This window comes from Rhinopithecus roxellana, chromosome 8, assembly GCF_007565055.1.
Source record: "Rhinopithecus roxellana isolate Shanxi Qingling chromosome 8, ASM756505v1, whole genome shotgun sequence".
Lineage (NCBI taxonomy): Eukaryota > Metazoa > Chordata > Mammalia > Primates > Cercopithecidae > Rhinopithecus > Rhinopithecus roxellana.
The window spans coordinates 68,484,581-68,504,484 of NC_044556.1; the positions used below are offsets into that span (position 1 = coordinate 68,484,581).

At 41.2% G+C, this 19,904-nt stretch overlaps 1 protein-coding gene across 1 annotated transcript in view; it reads left to right on the top strand.

The window, feature by feature from the left end:
• Positions 1-19,904, top strand: part of PTPN14 (protein tyrosine phosphatase non-receptor type 14) — a 206,802-nt gene that overhangs the window by 150,819 nt on the left and 36,079 nt on the right. The window contains exons 6-12 of the mRNA XM_010372954.2: positions 1,498-1,568; positions 2,657-2,744; positions 7,193-7,281; positions 10,213-10,300; positions 11,435-11,517; positions 14,163-14,220; positions 18,324-18,402. Coding sequence (XP_010371256.1) covers positions 1,498-1,568; positions 2,657-2,744; positions 7,193-7,281; positions 10,213-10,300; positions 11,435-11,517; positions 14,163-14,220; positions 18,324-18,402 — 556 coding nt within the window. The remainder of the gene's footprint in view (positions 1-1,497; positions 1,569-2,656; positions 2,745-7,192; positions 7,282-10,212; positions 10,301-11,434; positions 11,518-14,162; positions 14,221-18,323; positions 18,403-19,904) is intronic.

Sequence of the window (19,904 nt, forward strand, 5' to 3'; positions counted from 1 at the left end):
TAGATGCACACACATAGCTAACTTTCTAAGTCTTGTGGTATCCTTGTTATTCCACAAGATGAAACTAAAAATGTTGAACTTATTTCTTATCATGAACTTGAGTCATTTCAATGGATGGCTAAACGGGAAACCGCAAATTAATCAGTTACGTGAAAAGTAAGAGCTGCCATAATTCCCTGTCTGCTCTGAAGTTTCTCATGAACTCTAGAATTAGCAGGACATGCAGAGCTATGGAATTTTTAGCATATAATGATGCCCTTGCTTTCCAGTTTTAAAATATATTGGTTTTTCGCATTTTAATGATTTGAGATGGGATGTTTTTCACAGTTTTGAGGTGTACATTTTTAGGGGTAGTGTTGTCATCCATGAAAAGTTAAATTGGAGATGAAATCTTTATATAAATGGTATTTTAGAATCAAGGGAATGGGGCATTTGGTATGATTTCTGCCAAAATATCAGTACCTACCTCCCTTCCTAGTAGGATGAGCTTCAGGGTGTAGCTCAGACTTCCATCTGACATCCCCTCTGAAGCTCACAGGAAAACGGTGCCCATCTGTGCCTCTCTTGGTGTTTACTAGCCTGGAATATGTGGGATCTGCTGCCCAGGAAAGCTAGAAGCAGCTGGCTTGGGACTTGAGCCCCAGGCCACCACAGGCATGAGACAAACTCTGGAATCTCTACCTCTATCAACTTCTCAAGAATGAATTGCTTTGGTCTGCTCATTTTGGATTATTCCTCTTGATTCCATCTCACCATCCTAAGCAGCGCTTCCCTGGCCAGTGTTTAGCAAGCCCATTTCCATGATGTCAGTCCTCCCACCGTGGTGTTTCGGAAGGGGAGTTGGGAAAAGATGTGTGTAATCGGTTCTTCTGAGCCCACAGTAGTCAGCACATCACGGGTTTCAGGGACCTGGGGTTCAGCTGACTAGTGAGCTACACACCTGTTGCCTTACAGAGCTCTCTGGAGATGTTTTAGCCATCATGGCTTCCTCTGCCCCCATGACCATCAAGTAACATCAGAATGAGCCTACTCTGCCTTCAGTGGTTTTGAATTCGTTTCCTGGTATACAGAAAGGCCTGGCACAGTCCCTTTCTAGGCTCAACTTTTGAAGGGATGATGGCTTGGGAACTCACTGGCCTATACCCCAAGCATTAGAAATATGTAAGCACATGCAAAGCATTTTTTATAAATGTACATCTGAGAAGCAGGCAGATAGAGAAGAATGAATGAAAAGAGCTATTCCCCGGCACCACAGAACTTAGGGGGCAACCCAAAATATACCTGGAAATAACCTGTTATAATGGAGAGCCATGCTATAACAGTAGAAATCATAACTCAGTTCTAAAAATTACAACCTTTAATTCTACAGCAGTAAAGGAGATATTGAGGAAATGTGACTAATCAGGAACATCTGAGGAAGGGAGCTCTTAAGGTTTGCCATCAAAATAGCAAATGCCCACACCCTCGTGTGACCTTAAGCACTTTCTATTCTTATAGGATTTGGCCCTGGAAGAGGCTGTTCTGGAGGAGCTGACCCAGAAGGTAGCCCAAGAACACAAAGCCCACAGGTAAGGCAGTCAGAGGGTAAGGGGCTGCCTGCACAACAGATGTTTACTGCCTGTGGGGCAGGAGGCATCCATCTCCCAATCAGCAACTCTGGGCTTGAGCCAACACACTTGTATTTCTTCCACCATGTGACTCAGCTCTGTACTTCTGTTCTGAAAAGGTGAATGTCGACTTGAAAACTGCTCGGTTCCTTCCTTCCCTCCCTCCGTCCCTCCCTCCCTCCCTCCCTTCCTCAGAGAATCTGGGAAGCCTGTGCTGAGAGAGTGAAGACCTAAAGTGCTGTGTTGAGTGATAGGCAGGTGAAGGAAAGAAAAAGAGAGAAAGTTTAATTCAAGGAAGCACCAAGAGTTTGATATCAAGGCCTATGCAGTGATCCTAAGTTCTCTCATCATGGCTTTTTTTTTTTTTTTTTTTTTTTTTTTGACATTCTCACTACGTCACCCAGACTGGAGTGCAGTGCTGTGATCTTGGTCCATTGCAACCTCCACCTCCAGGGTTCAAGCAGTTCTCATGCCTCAGACTCTCGAGTAGCTGGGATTACAGGCTCATGCACCACCACACCCAGCTAATTTTTGTATTTTTAGTGGAAACGGGATTTCACCATGTGGTCCAGGCTGATCTCGAATGCCTGACCTCAAGTGATCCACCTGCCTCAGCCTCCCAAAATGCTAGCATTATAGGCATGAGCCATGGCCGTTTGACTCCCAAAATATTATCCTCATTGTAAACTTTTTCCTTTTTTTTTTTTCCCCCATAATGAAGATTTCTCCCAGATGGGAGAAAAATAACTTCTTTTTAAAGTAGGCAACATATTTGAAGGGATGTCTGGAATAATAATTTCATGTTTATAGGGCTGTGGCTCTTAATTAAATACTTTACCTTCCTCTTATTATTCCCTGTTGAGTAAAAGGCTACTGGGAAAGATGTTAATGAATTACTTAGTAATGCACCCTACCCTCACAGTTGGGTAATGATTGCTCTTCCCAGAAACTAGAGCTAAACCACAGCTCTGGAATTTGCCATCAGGAGAGTGGGATCTTCCACTGACTGCCCTTAACCATTTCTTCCTTCGATGCTATTTTGATTTTAGTGGAATCCTGCCAGCAGAAGCTGAACTGATGTACATCAATGAAGTGGAACGTTTGGATGGATTTGGACAGGAAATCTTCCCTGTAAAGGTAACGTGCTGTGCCCTGTGCTGGCTTTAATTTTCTCTTACCTGTACTGGCATTTGGAAAATCAGTGTTGATAGCAGTGGACCAGAATGACTTGGCCTTCTTTTTACTATGCAGCATTAGTTGACAAGTCCTATTTATTATAGATAAACAAATGCTTTTCTTAACCAAGACATTTTGAAGTTTGCCATGGTCCTCAGCAGAATAGTTCAATAAGACAGTCCATCTAATTGAGTACCAAGCATCAGCCAATTCGGCACCTTGGAGGTATCAAGGCTGATATTCCAGCCCTATAACAGGACAAGTCAACAGCCAATGTCATGTGAAACATTAATGAAGACTCTAGCCAGTAGTTTTCTTATTCTCTTTTTCTCTTCATTGAGCCAATACAGGGATAATTGTTTGTGAGGTAGAATGAAATGTTTCCTGTATACAATCATGTTTTATTTCTCCAGCTTTATAGGGCCCTCCATTGTGGGTTCCTAGCCCCTTTGGTGTTTTATGGAAACTATGCCTAGGAAACTGCTACAGCACATCACATCCTTTGCAGCACATCTACCTCCTGAAGTGGGTGTGGTTGGGGGGGGTCATGGAGCATAGTCATTTACAGAGCTGAGCCCATCATCCAAACTCATTTTCCGCTCTCTGCTGACCAACTTTACAAAAAATGGAGATTGATCAGAAACCTAAAGCAACTGGCACATTTCAGCAATTTGGGAGACGCCTGCAATTTCATCACAAACATTTCACTCCAGACTGGCTCCACTGGCTGTTTTATAAGTGTTCAGTTCCCCCTCTGTTGCACGTTTGCAATTTGCCTTAATGAGAACTGCCCATGTGCATCAAGCAGAATCGAGCAGGGTGGCCGCAGCTTTCAGAAAGGGCTAAATGGCTCTTTTTTAGATTTGTTTAATTTTCTTTTGCTTCTCTAATAGCTGCCCTTCATAGGGTTGTAATCCATTTTCCTTGCAATAATGCCTTATGAAGCCATCTGCATCCCACTTACATTTCTGCAGCCCATATATAGTCATATTTTGGGTCATTGAAAAATCAGAGTAAACTTTTCTCCACTTCTGGAAAACTGACTTCTCAATCCCTGGAAGTTGGAGGTTTTGTTGCGGCAATTTGCTTGTGTTGTTTTTTAATGTGGACTGCAGAAAACAGGGGCAGTTGAGGATATGTTGAAATCTGCTGTGGTTGGTTCTGATGTGCTTTCTAGTATGTTCTTTCTTTAGTGGGACCAACAAGGGTTATAATACCTTCCTCTGAGTTGGAAGATAGGCACTTCTGACTCATTGCCAAGCTCAGGTAACGGAGCTGCACTGCCTCTTTCCTCTTTCTCCCCACATATCTGTACATATCTAAGATGACCATCTATAGACCACATGATTCCTGGTGACCCAAGGATGGGGGTGGGAGCAACAGTACCAGTGGGGGTGGTGATGTGGTCAGCTCTGCAGTGAGTAAAAAAGCAGACAAGAAAATATGCAGGGAAAGGCTGTGAGTGAGAATGGATTCTCTTTTGATTGGTACAAGTTCTTATTGACAAAATAAAAGCATGTCATGATATATCCTAGGAAAAATACATGAATTTAGCATGAGCTTTTCCACGAGTGGTTCCTCAAAAATTTTCAAGAGTAGAAGAAGACCAGTCAGCTTCCCAACAAGTCTGTCCCTCGTTCTACAGATACAGGTATGGGCACTGCCTGAGTCACTCCTGTATTGTCAGAGCACATAGACATGGCGAAGGGTGCTTCTGGGATGGGTAAGACAAAGAGTCTGGAGCCTTTATCCATTGCTAGGTTGGATTTAGAGCCCTTAAGTTTTGACCAGTGCAGTGTCCCCAGCATACTGGGTAGAGTGGCTTCCAGAGGCACCCCTGCTGTGCTTTTTCCATTGCCCCATCTTGGTGAATAACTCTTCCCTTATCCGTATCCCTACAGTTCTGGCGGCAAAGTGCCCAGGGAAGTCTTTCTGCAGAATTCCCCTTCTCTTTCTAATTCCACTCCTCCTATCTTCTTTTCTCACATATACCTCCTGTTACCTTTTCAACTTCCTGGAATCAGCATTATGGGACAGTTCTCTTTTGTCTTTGCTGGTTCATTGTCTCTCAGCACTCTTTTTGCTTTGTGACCAACAGGGGTTGTACTCTTTCTCTGTCTCTGTTAGAAGACTCTTACTCAAATGTAAGCTTTAGAGGGTGAGTTGAGAAGAGGTCCCTGCCTTCTTTGTGCCTTAAATGGGATCAAGTATTCTAGGGAATGTAGAAGTCCTTCTTTTCCATCTTAGTTCTAGTTGTGCGTGGCCCCACTCTTGCTCCAGAAAGAAGACCTCCCCCATGGGAAAGCAGGATTTCACTTAAGGGACTGACAGTTTGTCCACTAGATGTCTGGTTCCCACTCCGCTCTCAGAACCCTGGCAGCCAGGTGATGCTTTCTCAGACAGGAGATTGGAAGCACCTGACTGGACCAAGAGGCCAGACTGAAGATAAGAATATGACATCTGGGGTTCCCCAAGACAGGGCTCAACAGATCACCCACCAGTGAAGTCCATAAGCCCCTCCTGTGCTTAGAGAGCTCCCAGCCAGCGTTTAGCATCCGATTCTCAAATGCGAACAGACAGTCAAGCATCACTCTACACAGTATCCTTCTAGGAACGACAGAGATCAACATCATAAGAACAGCAGTGGACTGACTGGCAGATGCAGATGTTGTACAGGAAGAAGAACTCCCTGCTCAAAATACTATTCAGTGAGCCTCAGGATATTTTTTTCTTTTTTTTTAATTTTGCCTCCTTGAAGGAATAAGGTACTTACAAAAAGATGGATTTAGAAAACAAAAATGAACTCTGAAATTAAAAATATGATATCAAAAGTGTACAACTTAATAGACAGGTTAGAAGATAAAACTGAGAAAGTCTCACCAAAAAACAAAAGTAATGGTAAGTCAGGGACGGGAGATAAAAGAATTAGAGGACCTGTCCAGAATGTCCAATATTTCAATAATGGGGGTTCTAAAAAGAGTGAACAAGGGAAACAAAAGGTAATTATTCGAGAAAATATCCCTTCACTGAGGAATGGGACGTTCTGCACTGAAAGGGCCAGAGATGATAGCTGCAAAGAGACACATCAAGGGCTTTAAGAGGTGAAAGTTTCAGCCTCTGGGCCAAGGAAGTGGTAGGTCCATGTCTGCTCTTGGCTTCCTTTAAGCAAGCCCTGAAGGATATTCAACTCTTCAAACTATTACATGTATAATGATTTAAAAAACAAGAACTTTGGTAAGGTTAAAAAATAAAAGACATTAATAGATATTCATGAAAGAGAAAATCCAAATCCCAATGAATCTGAGAAAATCCAGAGATTCTCTCTTAAAATGGAAATGTGTTGTGACAAATTGAGGAAAAAGGAAAAAAAAAAAATCTATCTCTCTCTATATAGTCCACTAGGATGTGTGGTGGGTAGGTTCCTGTAGGACCTGACCCCACCAACACAGCTGTTCACTTTATTGCTATGATGTTGTCTATGATTCATTCTACTCATGGGTGAGAAATGGGATGTGATGCCTACGGGTTTTGAAATATGTGTATATTGTGGAGTGGCTAAATCAAACCAGTTAACATATGTATTACCTCACATATTTCTTTGTGGTTAGAACAGTTAAAATTTACTCTTTTAGTGATTTCAAGAATACAATACATTGTTGCCGGGCGCAGTGGCTCACACCTGTAATCCCAACACTTTGGGAGGCTAAGGATAGAGGATCACTAGCCTGGGCAGCGTAGCAAGACCTGTCTGTAAAAATAAATAAATAAATAAATAAATAAATAAATAAATAAATAAATAAGTGGGGCATGGTGGCGCATGCTCGTAGTCCCAGCTCCTTGGGAGACTAAGGTAGGAGGATTGTCTGAGCCTAGGAGGTCAAAGCTGCAGTGAGCCAAAATCATGCCACTGCACTCCACCCTGGGCAACAGTGAGACCTTGTTTCAAAACAAACAAACAACAACAAAACACCAATATATTGTTACTAACTATGCTATGGTCACCATGATATATTGAACTTACTCCTCCTGTCTAACAAGGCTTCATTTCCTTTGACCATCTTCTCCCCATTCCTCCCATTCTCCAGCCTCTGGTAACCACCATTATACTATATGCTTCTATGAGTTCAGTTTTTTAGATTCCACGTATAAGTGAGAACATGTGTTATTTGTCTTTCTGTACCTGGCTTATTTCATTTAGCATTGTGTTCTCCAATTCCATCTGTATTGTGGCAAATGTCAATTTTGTTCTGTTTAAGGCGGAATGGTACTCCCTTGTACGCATGTACCACGTTTTCTTTATCCATTCATCTGTGGATGGACCCTCAGGTTGATTCCATATCTTAGCTGTTGTGACTAATGTTGTCGTGAACATGAGTCCTCACAAGTATCTTTTGTTGGTCTTAACCCAGGACAATCATGGAAACTGTGTACACCTTGGCATTTTCTTTATGGGGATTTTCGTGAGGAACAGAATTGGAAGACAAGCAATAATACACAGGTAGTCTTATTTGTTTGTTTGTTTTTCTTTTTTCTTTTTCACCTTGAGGGACTGTAATGTTAATGTTACATTAACATCCAAATGAGTTAAGAGCCAAACAGTGGATAAGATTTGACTTTTCTCAGCTCATATAAGGTGAGCCCTCTGCAGGATTTAAGTGTTAAATTCATCTCACTTTTCGTAGAAACCCTTCCCACCTGACTCCAAGAAATACATTGTTAAACCCTATTGAGTTACAAGGGTGAAACTAAACTTCGTGAGTCTGGTTGAAAACTGGCTCTGCAGTCAGTCATTAAATCTAAACACTTCTTTCCATTGTTCTGAACCACCTGTGCCACAAGAGTGCAAACTGATTTTTATGTGAACAAAAGGCAATTATTTTTAAAAATGTGTTTTGAAAAAGTAATCTATTTATTATGATGAATTAGGGGGCTTTGGTACTTTTAATTATTTTGACACTTCAGTCTTCTTTTCCGTTTATCAGGAATGGTACCAGTGTAGAGATGCAGCCATCTCCTCCTGCATTTTACGTCAATATGCTTGCTTTGTATTGGTGCTCATAGATTTTATCATAATGCCAACGATCTGATAAACTGTGTTCTAGCTTTCATTTACAAGGGCAACATGGCCCATGATTGGAAGAACAACTTTCTTGTATGTGTGTCTGATAGGCGGATCTGTGTATCCAGGGCACACTATGAAAGATAGCTCTTGGAGGCAAGCATAGGCCACCTTCTGGAAGTGACTCTTAACTGGCCATGTACTCTCTGGATCAGCAACTACAGTAGGCCATTTTGAGACAATTTTCTAACTAAAAGCTTCCTGATAGGCTTTTATTTTCCTAGATCCCCACTCTGTCATTGTTTTTATGATATTCTCTTGCCCTCTGAATAGAGACATTATTGAATCAGGAATGACAAGAGAGATCTTTCAGGCTATAGAATGAACTTTTTGACTTTTGGACTTAGTGTCAGCTCCATGTATCTGCCACAAAATATAAATTAATTGAGGAAAATATATAAATATGTGCAGAGTTGTAACTATAAATTTTTATACCCATTCAAAGCTATCCAGGCATTGTGTCCTATGAGTTCTCCATAGTTAAAATGATGTTTCAGTTTGTCTTTGAACCTACAGCACAGCAGATAAGTAAGCAAGTCTTGCACACTAGCTATTGAAGTGAAAGAGAAGAAAATTGCAATTTGGAAATTTCATGAGCGTAAGCCACTCACAGGTTTTGCTTACTTTCCTTAGAAACTGTTTCCAGCACTTTTCATTTATCTTGAAACCACTACGAGATGAGAATTCACATCTACTGTAGCGTCATGTTAATTATACCACTAGATGAAGTCATGTGGTGGGGCTCTGAGTGTATCTAGGATTTCAGCAGTTGATTTGAAGGAATGAAGCCAGACGAAACCAAATATCTCTTATCTCTAGAGACCTTCACTAAGGAGCATGTAGCTGTGAGTCCACATAGATGTAATCTGATAGAACTGTAGGTTGCGAAGCAAGCTGGGTGCAGCACTTGTAGAGAGTTTTGCCCCAGCAGAGGCACCTAAAAACATTTGGTACTGGTATAAGGGAATGATGACTGGAGGAAAGACTGGAAACCCCAGGTAAAGAACTCATCCATCCCTGACGTACAGAGTAAACTTGTTAAGTCAGGAACTTATTTGTGTCTATATTGCCTCATTTTTAAAGTGGGATCAAAAATAGCTGCCATAGAGATTTGATGTAAGAATCGGACTCTATACAGCTGAGAGGCAATATTATTGCTTTTTATTCTTCTAGCAAACATTTATTGAGTGCTGTGTGCCAGGTACTTGATTCAGTGCTTGGAACACAGAAACGAAGAAGGCAGAATCCCTGCATTGGGTATGGGGCCTGTGGTCTACTTGGTCTCATTAGAGATCTCATCACAGGAGTAAAAATTATAATGCAATGTGGTGACTGGTAGGGGACTGCAGCAGGCTCTTCTCCTCACGTGTGGGTAGGGGGGATATGAGGAAGGGATTCCTAGAGAAGGTGACTCCCAGAGCTGAGTCTCAAAATTATTATCCAAACAGAGGATAGTAGAAGTATTAATGAGCAGATGCATCATATGAGTGAAAAAGCAGTGGCAGGGAATAATAGGTTGGGGCACCAAGTGAAGGGTAGGTAGTGGTAAAAGATGGTTAGAAATTGGTTCCAAGTAGGATGGGAAGCAGTAGCTTATCTTTCCTCCTCTGGTGCTTGTTTTGGTGTATCTCATTTTAGATAAGGTCTCCATGAAGACAGGGAAGGAAACTCTGTGTGATTGTGTGTGTGTGTGTGTGTGTGTGTGTGTGTGTGTATGTTCCTAAAAGTGTAGGCACATTACACAGACAATTAATGTATACTTAGTGGCCGGCATATGGAGCTGACACTAAGTCCAAAAGTCAAAAAGTTTATTCTATAACCTGAAAGATCTCTCTTGTCATTCCTGCTTCAACAGGCGTTTTTTCTTAGGTGGCATCATGAATCTGTAGTGCATATTGCAATACAGAATATGTGGATTCTTCTGTTTAGGTTCCTGGAAACACATGACGTTTTAATAATATATGCTCCTCCATCATTAAAAAGTGGTGGTCATGGGAAATATTTTGTCACTTCGGAAATGTGAAAAAAGTGGGAGGGGGGAAGCAAAAATCCCTTGCAGATTTTCCTCATTGCTAGTCACAAAGAAAACTATAATTTATAAATAGCAATATCTAGACATATGTAGAATTTTTAGCTATTTGAATGAATACGTGCTGCATTTTCTTTACTTTTATCCTTTGAAAGAACATTTCACTTAAAAATAGTTAAATCATAATTTGTAAAAATGAGACTCGATAGCAGCAAGCAGCCCTCCTCTGCTGTATTGTAAATGCCTGAAACATCTTTCACGGTGACATTTCTTTTGACCAGGTGGAATGACATGGGGAATATCACTCATAACAAGTCGACCATTCTAGTGGAGCTCATCAACAAAGAAGAGACTGCCCTCTTTCACACGGTAAGCAAAGCAAACAGAGGCAGGATCTGACAAGACACTAGCTTTTGGACTTTTCAACTCCTAATGTCCTTTCCTTGCTGTCCCTATCTTGAAATAGTAAATATTCTCTTGAAGAGATGCTTTCTAATACTTGGTCAATGCTATCATTACTCATTCCAGGATAGTGGTGATGAAATACCCATGTTTAAAATACCAGGTTTCCGGCCAGGCGAAGTGGCTCATGCCTGTAATCCCAGTACTTTGGGAGGCTGAGGCCGGTGAATCACTTGAGGTCAGGAGTTCGAGACCAGCCTGGCCAATATGGCAAAACCCCATCTCTAGTAAAAACACAAAAATTACCCGAGCGTGGTAGCAGGCGCCTGTAGTCCCAGTTACCCGGGAGGCTGAGGCAGGAGAATCGCTTGAACCCGGGAGGCAGAGGTTGCAATAAGCTGAATCGTGCCACTGTACTCCAGCCTGGACAACAGAGCTAGACTCCGTCTCAAAAAATAAAATAATAAAATAAAACAAAATACAGGGTTTCCAAGCTGACTTTTGACTCTAGGACTCTGGTCCCTCCACCTGCCTTATGTGTGATGGATCACATTGTCTGGCATGCCGCCTTCCTCAGCACTGTAGTTACAGCCCTCATCTAGTGACCCCTGATTCTTCTATTGCATTCCATTTGCTTTTGCTGGCGGACCTGAGTTTTCTTTCCCATCGTAGCCCAAGCTTAATCTGAAGTAAGCTAAGTGACTGACCTTCTGTTAAGTACCTCCTCAAGAGCCAAGGCATCTCACTGCCTCCTGTTTAATGAAGTCTGGTGTTTATTCTATGCTGTGCCTTGATTCAGTTATTTATTTTAAAAGTGCTTGGTCAGGAATTACGTAAAGACATGCCGGTTCATCAGTGTAACCCCAGCACTTTGGACATAGGGATTCCTTGGCAGACAGCGTGTTTTCCCACTCTTTGGTAGGCTTTGTAGGCATAGCTGCTGCTGAAATTCAGCAGGCTGGTTTACTTTGCTGGCCCATGTATTATTTTGTGCTTGAGATGAAGGTTGGAAGGGATGTGTCCCTCCTCAGAAGAATCTTAATGAAATGTGTAACTAATTCAACAGATGTTTATTTTTTTCTCTGTCTCGTCTTTTCCAAGGATGATATCGAAAATGCCAAGTATATTTCTCGGTTGTTTGCCACACGACACAAGTTCTACAAACAAAACAAAATCTGCACTGAGTAAGTAAACATTTAGTCCCCCCCCAACTGGATGGCTTTATCAGACTAAATTAATGTCTTTTTGGGGTGCTGTAGGTCGCTTTTCCTATTCACTCTTTTTCCTTGTTCCTTGCAGAAGCTAAAGAAGTAAGCTAAAGCCAGGGCAGGAATGAAAACGTTAATGATGAAGACTGTCTAGTGTAGTGCATATGCCCAGAGAGAGAATAATTCACAAATTGACTGTGAATGCTTGGCTGCCTGGATGGGGTGGCCCGCATTAGCGCCTTTCCAACCCTCTGCTAGGAGTTTGGAGAAGCAGAGCAGTTCCCAATTTGCCAGGGTGCCCCTTCGTGTCAGACGCGGAGTGTGTTCAGAAGTGGGTAACAGAGTGACGAGCTAGCTTGAAAGAGAAGACGCTCCTGTCATCCTCAGCCCCGTGTCGCTTGCACAGTTGGCTAACCCTGCGCGTTCTCCTGGGTCATGTCATCTGACTGTAAATGAGAGGCCAGGGTAATTAGAGGAAGATGTGGAAGACACTCATAGGTGTCGCAAATCCATGTGTATTTTTTTAATTTAATTTGGAAATAAAGATGATAAAGAGGCGTGTGATGAGGGCACTTAAATGCGACCTGACCTCAGATGGAGCGTGCTGGGGCTCACTCTATCGTTGTCTTTTTCTTGGTTACCTTCAAAAGACGTTCCTCAGCCGAATACATTCAGCGGTTTGGGCGCCCAATGTGTTTAATTTTGTTTCAAAGAGCGTCAGGGTTATAAATGCAAGAGAGGAACTGCTTTTCCACTCCCACAGTGGACACATCCGAGAGTATGTAGAGTATTGTCCTAGAGCAGTTCCTGCTGAAGAACGCGGCTGCTTTATAGCTGGAGCGCCAGGTCATGGCAGACTTTTTTCTCCACACCACGGAGGCTCTTTCAAGCCAGTCACTGCAATTGGTCACTGTCGGGGTCTGAAAGTATGTCTGATAGTATTAGGCCTACCCGCTTGGTTTGTAAATGTAAATCAGAAGAAGGCCTGATCGGGGAGTGGCAAGTGAAGCGGCTATACGTTTCTTCTAGACACATTCTCCCATGTGCCCCACCACACCATTCTCTTGAGCAGGTTCCTGATAGGTCACTTCTGTGTATTTCTACTCTGCTGTTGCCCTTGACTTCTCGGGGTATCTTTGACATGAACAAGAATGCTATCCTTGACTTCTCTAGGGTGAATTTAAAAACTGAGAACTGGATTTTACTCTTGTCTTCTGATTTAAGCACAGCTCAGCAAATGGTTTTACTATAAAATTTACGGAGTGCTTTCTTTTTTTTTGTAGTCTTTTCCTCCAGTATTAGTGAACATCACATATTAGTCTGAAAACTAAGAAGAAATTCTGTTTCTCAATTCTGCTTCTGTGATAACCATTCCTTTCTTCTTCCTAACCAAGTATAAGAGGTTCCTAACCTCTTACCTGATTAAAAACCTGGGGCGCACTCTCAAAATTATACACACACACACACACACACACTCCCATTAAATTCCATATGCAGTTCAGCGTCCCAGCACGATGTTATGGCCTGGGGCATCCCTCTGGAGTTCTGTGAACTGGCATAATCTTAACAGCGTCCTTCTCCACGCACACACAGCAGCGTCCTTCTCCAGAGGGCGATACTCTCTGACCTCTAAAAGATCGTTACTGATTTTTCTGCTCCTGCAGAGCTGCTGCTTGTCGTCTGGAGGTATAGCTCTGTTGAGTGGCTCCTCAATTTCTTGATATAGGGAGAAAAATTAGGGGGCAGTATATATAACATAGGTCTGATAATATTGTATTGTTTAGCCAGTCGTTTAAAAATCCACCATTGCTATATTACCTCCATCATTTCATAAAATATATTTTATCACCAAAAAAGTAGGAAGGATGAAATCTCAGAATAAGGAGAGTCCTTTGAATTGAAGAACTTACCCTAATAAAAAACTGTACAAGTCCTGTTTTTTTTATTTGTTTGTTTGTTTTATGGTAGCACTGAGAATGAGGGAAAATATTATAGCATTTGGGACCCATGGCTTGAAGGCATCTTTGATTTCAACTCTCAAGAATTTGCTAATACTTCCAATTCATTTTTTAATCTGTACATTAAAAAATATGTTGATTCTTAGTCTGGAAAATATCTGATCAGATAAATGTTTGTAAAATGTATTATCTTAATAAAAAGTACCTTTTATATAGTCACACTGAAAATATTGTATCTATTTTGTATTTTCATTTGACTAGAAGCATTTTAAAAATATTTTTTCTTGCATTTTTAAAAAAAACTATGAAGGATTTTACATCTATACAACAGTAGAAAGAGTACAATTTTTAAAAATCCATGTAATGTGATATTTTTCAGTCTTGCTTATTTTCCTCAGTCTTTCTATAGGAACAAGCCTCCATTTGTTTAATATTACTTTGTAAAACTTACTCTAAAAGTATCCTATCTGAACGTTTTGAAAATAGAGAAAAACAAAGGAAATCAAGATTGTTCTTAGTGTTACTACCCGGAAATAAGCCATGTTTATGGCTTGATGTAACAATTACCAATCTTGTTGATTTACTTCCTCTCCCTCCCTTGTCTATCTGGTCTTTTTATATCAATAATAATAACCATTCTCATTTTTTCACCTCTTCATGTAGACAGTCAAATTCTCCACCCCCCATCAGACGCCAGCCTACCTGGAGCCGATCCTCTCTGGTATGTATAGAAGCTGCAGTGATCAAGTGATCTGACTGTTGAGCATTCTTTGTTGTTAATTTGAGGCAGGGGGATGATGAGGGCATCATGAGGAGGTGAAATTTTGTGAGAACACAGAGGCATCATTCTGTCAAGCAGGTGCGATGCACACCCATTTTGTCCCCCTTGGATCCATCTATGCCCACCACTACTCTTAAGTGTGGCTGAGGCTGAGGGTTTACCCTGAGAGTAGGTCTTATTCCAGGCCTGTGGGACCATGTTCCATCAGCATACAGCCCATGGTGTGTTTTCATCCCCTTGCTTATCTGTTCTGGTTGTTGTGTGAAGATACATCTTCAGTTATGAGCTCCACAAATTCTTTTGTGTTCACTGCCATAGAGAGAGCTTAATAAACTAGTGAGAAAATGTCTTCTAAATGAGCCAAAACTGAACGGATCTGGTTGGTGGTCTCAGGCAGAGTATCTGATGGGGCAAATCGATTGCATAGTTCCTAATTTTAGGCCTTTCTAAAAAAATCAGATTTCCAAAGCACTTCGATAATTTTAGGCTTTAATTAGCCAGCAGAGTTTGAATTGATCTAGCTTTAGCTGCTGCTTTTTTGTTTGTTTTAAGTTGCTCTCCTCATCATGTGAATAAGGAAACAATTAATTTCAATGCATGTGTTCTGTCTTAGGCTATGTTTTGAGGATTACTCAAGGATAACAGATGTTAATAATTGGTTTCCTTTAATGTTTTCTGCTTTTTTTAACTCACAATTCTTTTATTTTAGTTTATTATTTTTTACACAAAATCAAAATAAACATATGACCTTTGAACTTCTCTAGATCAACAATTCCTTCAAGTTGATAGAATGCAATTGAGCTTTTCTTCATATTCAATGTATACACTATAGCATGTCTTTAACTTGTCTTTTGAAGGGAACGTTTTGAGAAAAAATTATTTTCTGGAAAATGCTTAGATGTGGACTCTTTGAATTCTTGAGTTGAGCCATTATAACATCGCAGTAATTCCTGAGTGCCTATGTGAATATTATTTCTCTCAGTATTATGCACCATACCTCACATGTGGTCCTGGGCCCTGGAGATCTAAGAGAGACCATGGGCTTTCCCCTGAGTACCAATAGATTTGTTCATGGCACTGAATTCTTTATTCTTCTCCTTTATGAATGTTATCTTCCTTTTCCCTTCTTTAGAGTATAGATGTCTTTATTAGGAAAATAATTTTACATTTACACCCTTGAAACCCTATGGGAGGCAAAGTGTTTTAAAGCTCTCTTGTGATCTTATCTTGTCTTCATTATCCAGAGAGGATGCAGAGGCTTACCTATTTTATTCAGATGAAGACAGTTTATAGGAAGTCTGATCCAATTAATGGCTTCCCTCTTTCTCCTGTCCTTTAGGCTTAAATCATTTCACCAAGAGTTTCTTACAATGAGTGAGTAAGACCAGATAACATTGTCTCTTGGCTTCCTTGCTGATAACCAGAACTTCTCATTGCTATTTTTCACCTGCCCTCTTCTGTCTATATTTTGGCATCAAATTTGTTTCTCTATTAGCAGGTCTGGAAAGAAATGGAATAATGAATTAGAATATATAAAGAGATGCAATAAATAATAAAATCCTGAAATGATGTTTGAGGGATTAGCTATTATTATCCTTTGACAATGCTGTTTGTGAACTGGTGTAAGTCTGCTCATTTATGTCAGTTCATAAACCGTAACTTACTTACTAGATTTTTTTAAATAAGGCAAGAAAAGACAGTAAACCCACTTTGCCTTGCGGTGTATTTCTATTCCCTTGTACAAATTCCTCCCCACTATGCTTTTCTTTAAAGCCTGAAAATGGTTGTGCTACCATGGAAAGCTTGAGTTGAATTATGTATTGCCAAGAAAAGGAAAAATATTTTTAAATTTCAACTCAAAAATCAGCCAAAGGGAGACTTGGGAATATAGCCCCTTTTCTTTGGTAGCCCGAACTGCTTTCTTAGATTGATTTCAGTTCTTCATTTCTTCTGTCTTGATTCCTTTTAATTCTTGGATCCCTTTTCTTTATTGCCACTTTGAAGATCAAGCATTGTTTGTGGCAGAGAAAATGATAGGTGAGTTAGTCACCCAGCTTCAAGCTCTTGGCCGGTGTGGTTCTTCCATTGAGGGATGCTGAGAAAGTGTGACCCCTGCTGGATTTGGTTTTCTTGGTTTGATCTCAGATTCTTCTCTCAAAATAGTAACCTTTAAAATCTATAAGGCTAATAGAAATACAAGAGATTGGCTGGGCACAGTGGCTCACACCTGTAATCCCAGCACTTTGGGAGGCCAAGGCGGGTGGAACACCTGAGGTCAAGAGTTCAAGACCAGCCTGGCCAACATGGTGAAACCCCGTCTCTACTAAAAATACAAAAACTAGCTGGGCGTGGTGGTGCAGCACCTGTGATCCCAGCTACTAGGGAGGCTGAGGCATGAGAATCTCTTGAACTCAGGAGGCGGAGGTTGCAGTAAGTCAAGATTGTGCCACCGCACTCCAGCCTGGGCAATAGAGTGAGACAATGTCTCAGAAAAAGAAATATAAGATATTACTCTGTTTGGTGGCTTACAAGCTTAAGGGTTTTGAAGATTTTTTTCCCCTGCAAATCAAAACTCTTACTTCAAACAAATTCTTACCTGGAACCTCAGTACATAAATAAAATGGATAATACTTGAGGTAGGGGAGGGAAGAGCTTGATTTGACTGACAGGAAACTGAGACCGACTGAGGTTAAATGGCTTGCTCTAGATTACATTAGTGCATAACTGTCTTTCCTTTGTTGGCTCACCAAAAAGTGTGCATTTTTTTTGTTTTGTTTTGTTTTGTTTTGTTTTGTTTCTCTGAAAACTTGTCACTTGTCCCTCTTCCACAGCATGAAGTTATTCAGGTTCAGTCTAAATAGCCATCTTTAAGAGACTGTGGAAAAGATTCTGCACTGCAGTGGCGGGTAGACAGGGCCCTTTCCACACTTGGTTCTGCATATGGGAAGGTCAGCAAGTGGTCTGGAGAGCTATACACTCATTGTTGTGGGCCACATTTGAGATATTTAAATAGATTCACCCTGGGCTCAGTTTAACACTAACCCTGTTCCTGTTGAAGGTTGATGTGGAGCTGTGAACTGGGGTCTCAGGCACAGTTGTACTGATATGTAGGAGCTTGTGAATGGAATTTTGAGAACAAAACAGGTGTCCCTCTTATTCTCATTTCTGAGATGGGTTATAATAATTTACTTTCTCTTTCTTTCTTCCTTCCTTCCTTTCCTTTCCTTTCTTTTTCTTTCCTTTCTTTCTTTCTTTCTTTCTTTCTTTCTTTTTTTTTTTTTTTTTTTTTTCAGATGGAGGCTTGCTCTGTCACCAGGCTGGAGTGCAGTGGCACGATCTTGGCTTACTGCAACTTCCACCTCCCAGGCTCAATGACTCTCACACCTCAGCCTCCCAAGTAGCTGGGACTACAGGTGCACGCCGCCACACCCAGATAATTTTTTTTTTTTTTTCTTGGAGACGAAGTCTCAATCTGTTGCCCAAGCTGAAGTGCAGTGGCGCGATCACAGCTCACTGCAACCTCCACCTCCCGGGTTCAAGTGATTCTCCTGCCTCAGCCTCATGAGTAGCTCGGACTACAGGCATGTGCCACCATGCCTGGCTAATTTTTGTATTTTTAATAGAAATGGCATTTCACTGTGTTGCCCAGGCTGGTCTTGAACTCCTGAGCTCAGTGAGTCTGCCTGCCTTGAATAATTTACCTCTTCTAAGTTATTCTTGTGAAAGAAGGCATAGAGAACTTTGCAAGTATATTAGAACATATATAGTAAATGGTTACATTTGGTCTTTGATGGTAACCTCTTTCTCTTTCTGATCTTGAACCAACTTCATTTCTCCCTTACCATTTCTCCAGTTCCAAACTTAGTGATGAGATGGGAGTGCAGATGGGTAGAAGAAGGTTGAGTCAAAGGGGTGGCAGGGACAGCGGCTGCCACGAGCCTCCCTGACGACATGGCGGGACTGCCGTGTGCCTGGGCCGGCTGTGTGAGTCATCGGCCGTGTCTGCCCAGGCCTCCCCACCTCCTCTATGTTCTCTGTTTCAGCCCAGGCAGCAGCCGTACATCCTGCCTCCCGTTCACGTCCAGTGTGGTGAGCACTACTCGGAAACGCACACCTCGCAAGGTAACTCTGGCTTGCCGTTCTCTCTTCTTAAGACAAGAAGTTGAATACCAGTAAGCAGTAAAGAAGGCTTTAAAAAAAAGATGACAGGGATGCTTTCTTTTTAACTTTGTCCTCATCTGAATGACAGTAGCTAACAGCTTCAATCTGTGGATGGCCTAGACTATCAGTTACCTCTGATCAAAAAATTTCCCCACTATTGGCTGCTCAGGGAGTCAGGGCCAAGGCAGTGAGCAAGTCCTTTTCTCCTCCCTTTCCTAAGGGAGCTTAGAGAAGAGAGTTTGACAGCTCAGCCCAAGTGAATGCACTTCACCTTCATTGCCAGTATCATTAAACTCATGGCAGTCACTCAGGTTTTCATGGTGACATAGAACATGGGCATGCAGAATAATTGGAAGAAATAAACAAAGTCAGCCTTTTCTTTTAGCTGTTTTTCTCATCTCTTTCTCCAGCCCCTTTCTTGGTACACTTGCTTTTTTCTTCTCAGAGTAAGGTAAATCTGTTCTATTCCTCTCTTTCTCCCAAAACATCTCCCATGCAAAATGTGTGAAAAAGCTTCTTCTAGTAATGACTTCATGATAACAGCTAACATTCATAGAGCAATTGTGGTATTGCTGTAAGTACTTGCTATATATTGTCTCATGTAATCCTTAAAATAAACCTGTAGGTACTATTATTATTTCTATTTTACAGTTATGGAAATTGGAATACAGAGAGATTAATGGTGGAACTTAGATATGAAAATCGGTAACTCGTAATCATTATGCTAACTGCATTTCAAAAAGAGAGATGGTAGAAAACCTCGGATGTTGGAAATGTAGTAAATGAATAATTAGTTTCTATGTTATCAGCTCCTGGCCATTTTGAATCCTCTGTTGTCTGAAAGTGTGAGCATGAAAACCAAGACAGTCAAGACTATTTAATTTAATAAAAATAGTACTTTTTACAAGGAGACTAGCGAAGTTACCACATTTCTATGGGATGGCACCAAACCCCATGGGAGGCGGATAAATTGCAGCACATTTGTCTCTGTGTCCCCCTGTTTTTTCTGCCCGTCTCATCTGATCAGATCTCTTTACACACTCCTCCTCTTCAGATGGTTGAATGTCTTCAGTCACCTTTTCTGTTTTTTACCTTCTCTGATTTTATGCTTATCTGTTTTGCTCATGTTTAAATCTGTAGTGTGAAAAAATGAATATATCTTGGCCACAGAAAGGCAAGAGGTTGCCTTCCTTGGAGGGGTGTGTGTGTGTAAGAGAACACCGGACACCTAGAATGGGCCTGATTTTAGAAATCTGCTTTTTCTCTCTTTAGGGACCTCTTTAAACTATAATTAATTTTTACTTGAATTGACCTAAGTGATGAAACCAGATCTAGAGGGGATTTGGGAAATTACCGAAAAGAACTCATGATTCTAATTTTGGCCTTCATTGCTGCTCAGGACGAACTAGCTGTGCTGACATCCTGGCTACATCATTTGTTTTGTGTCTTTAGAATGCCCAGCA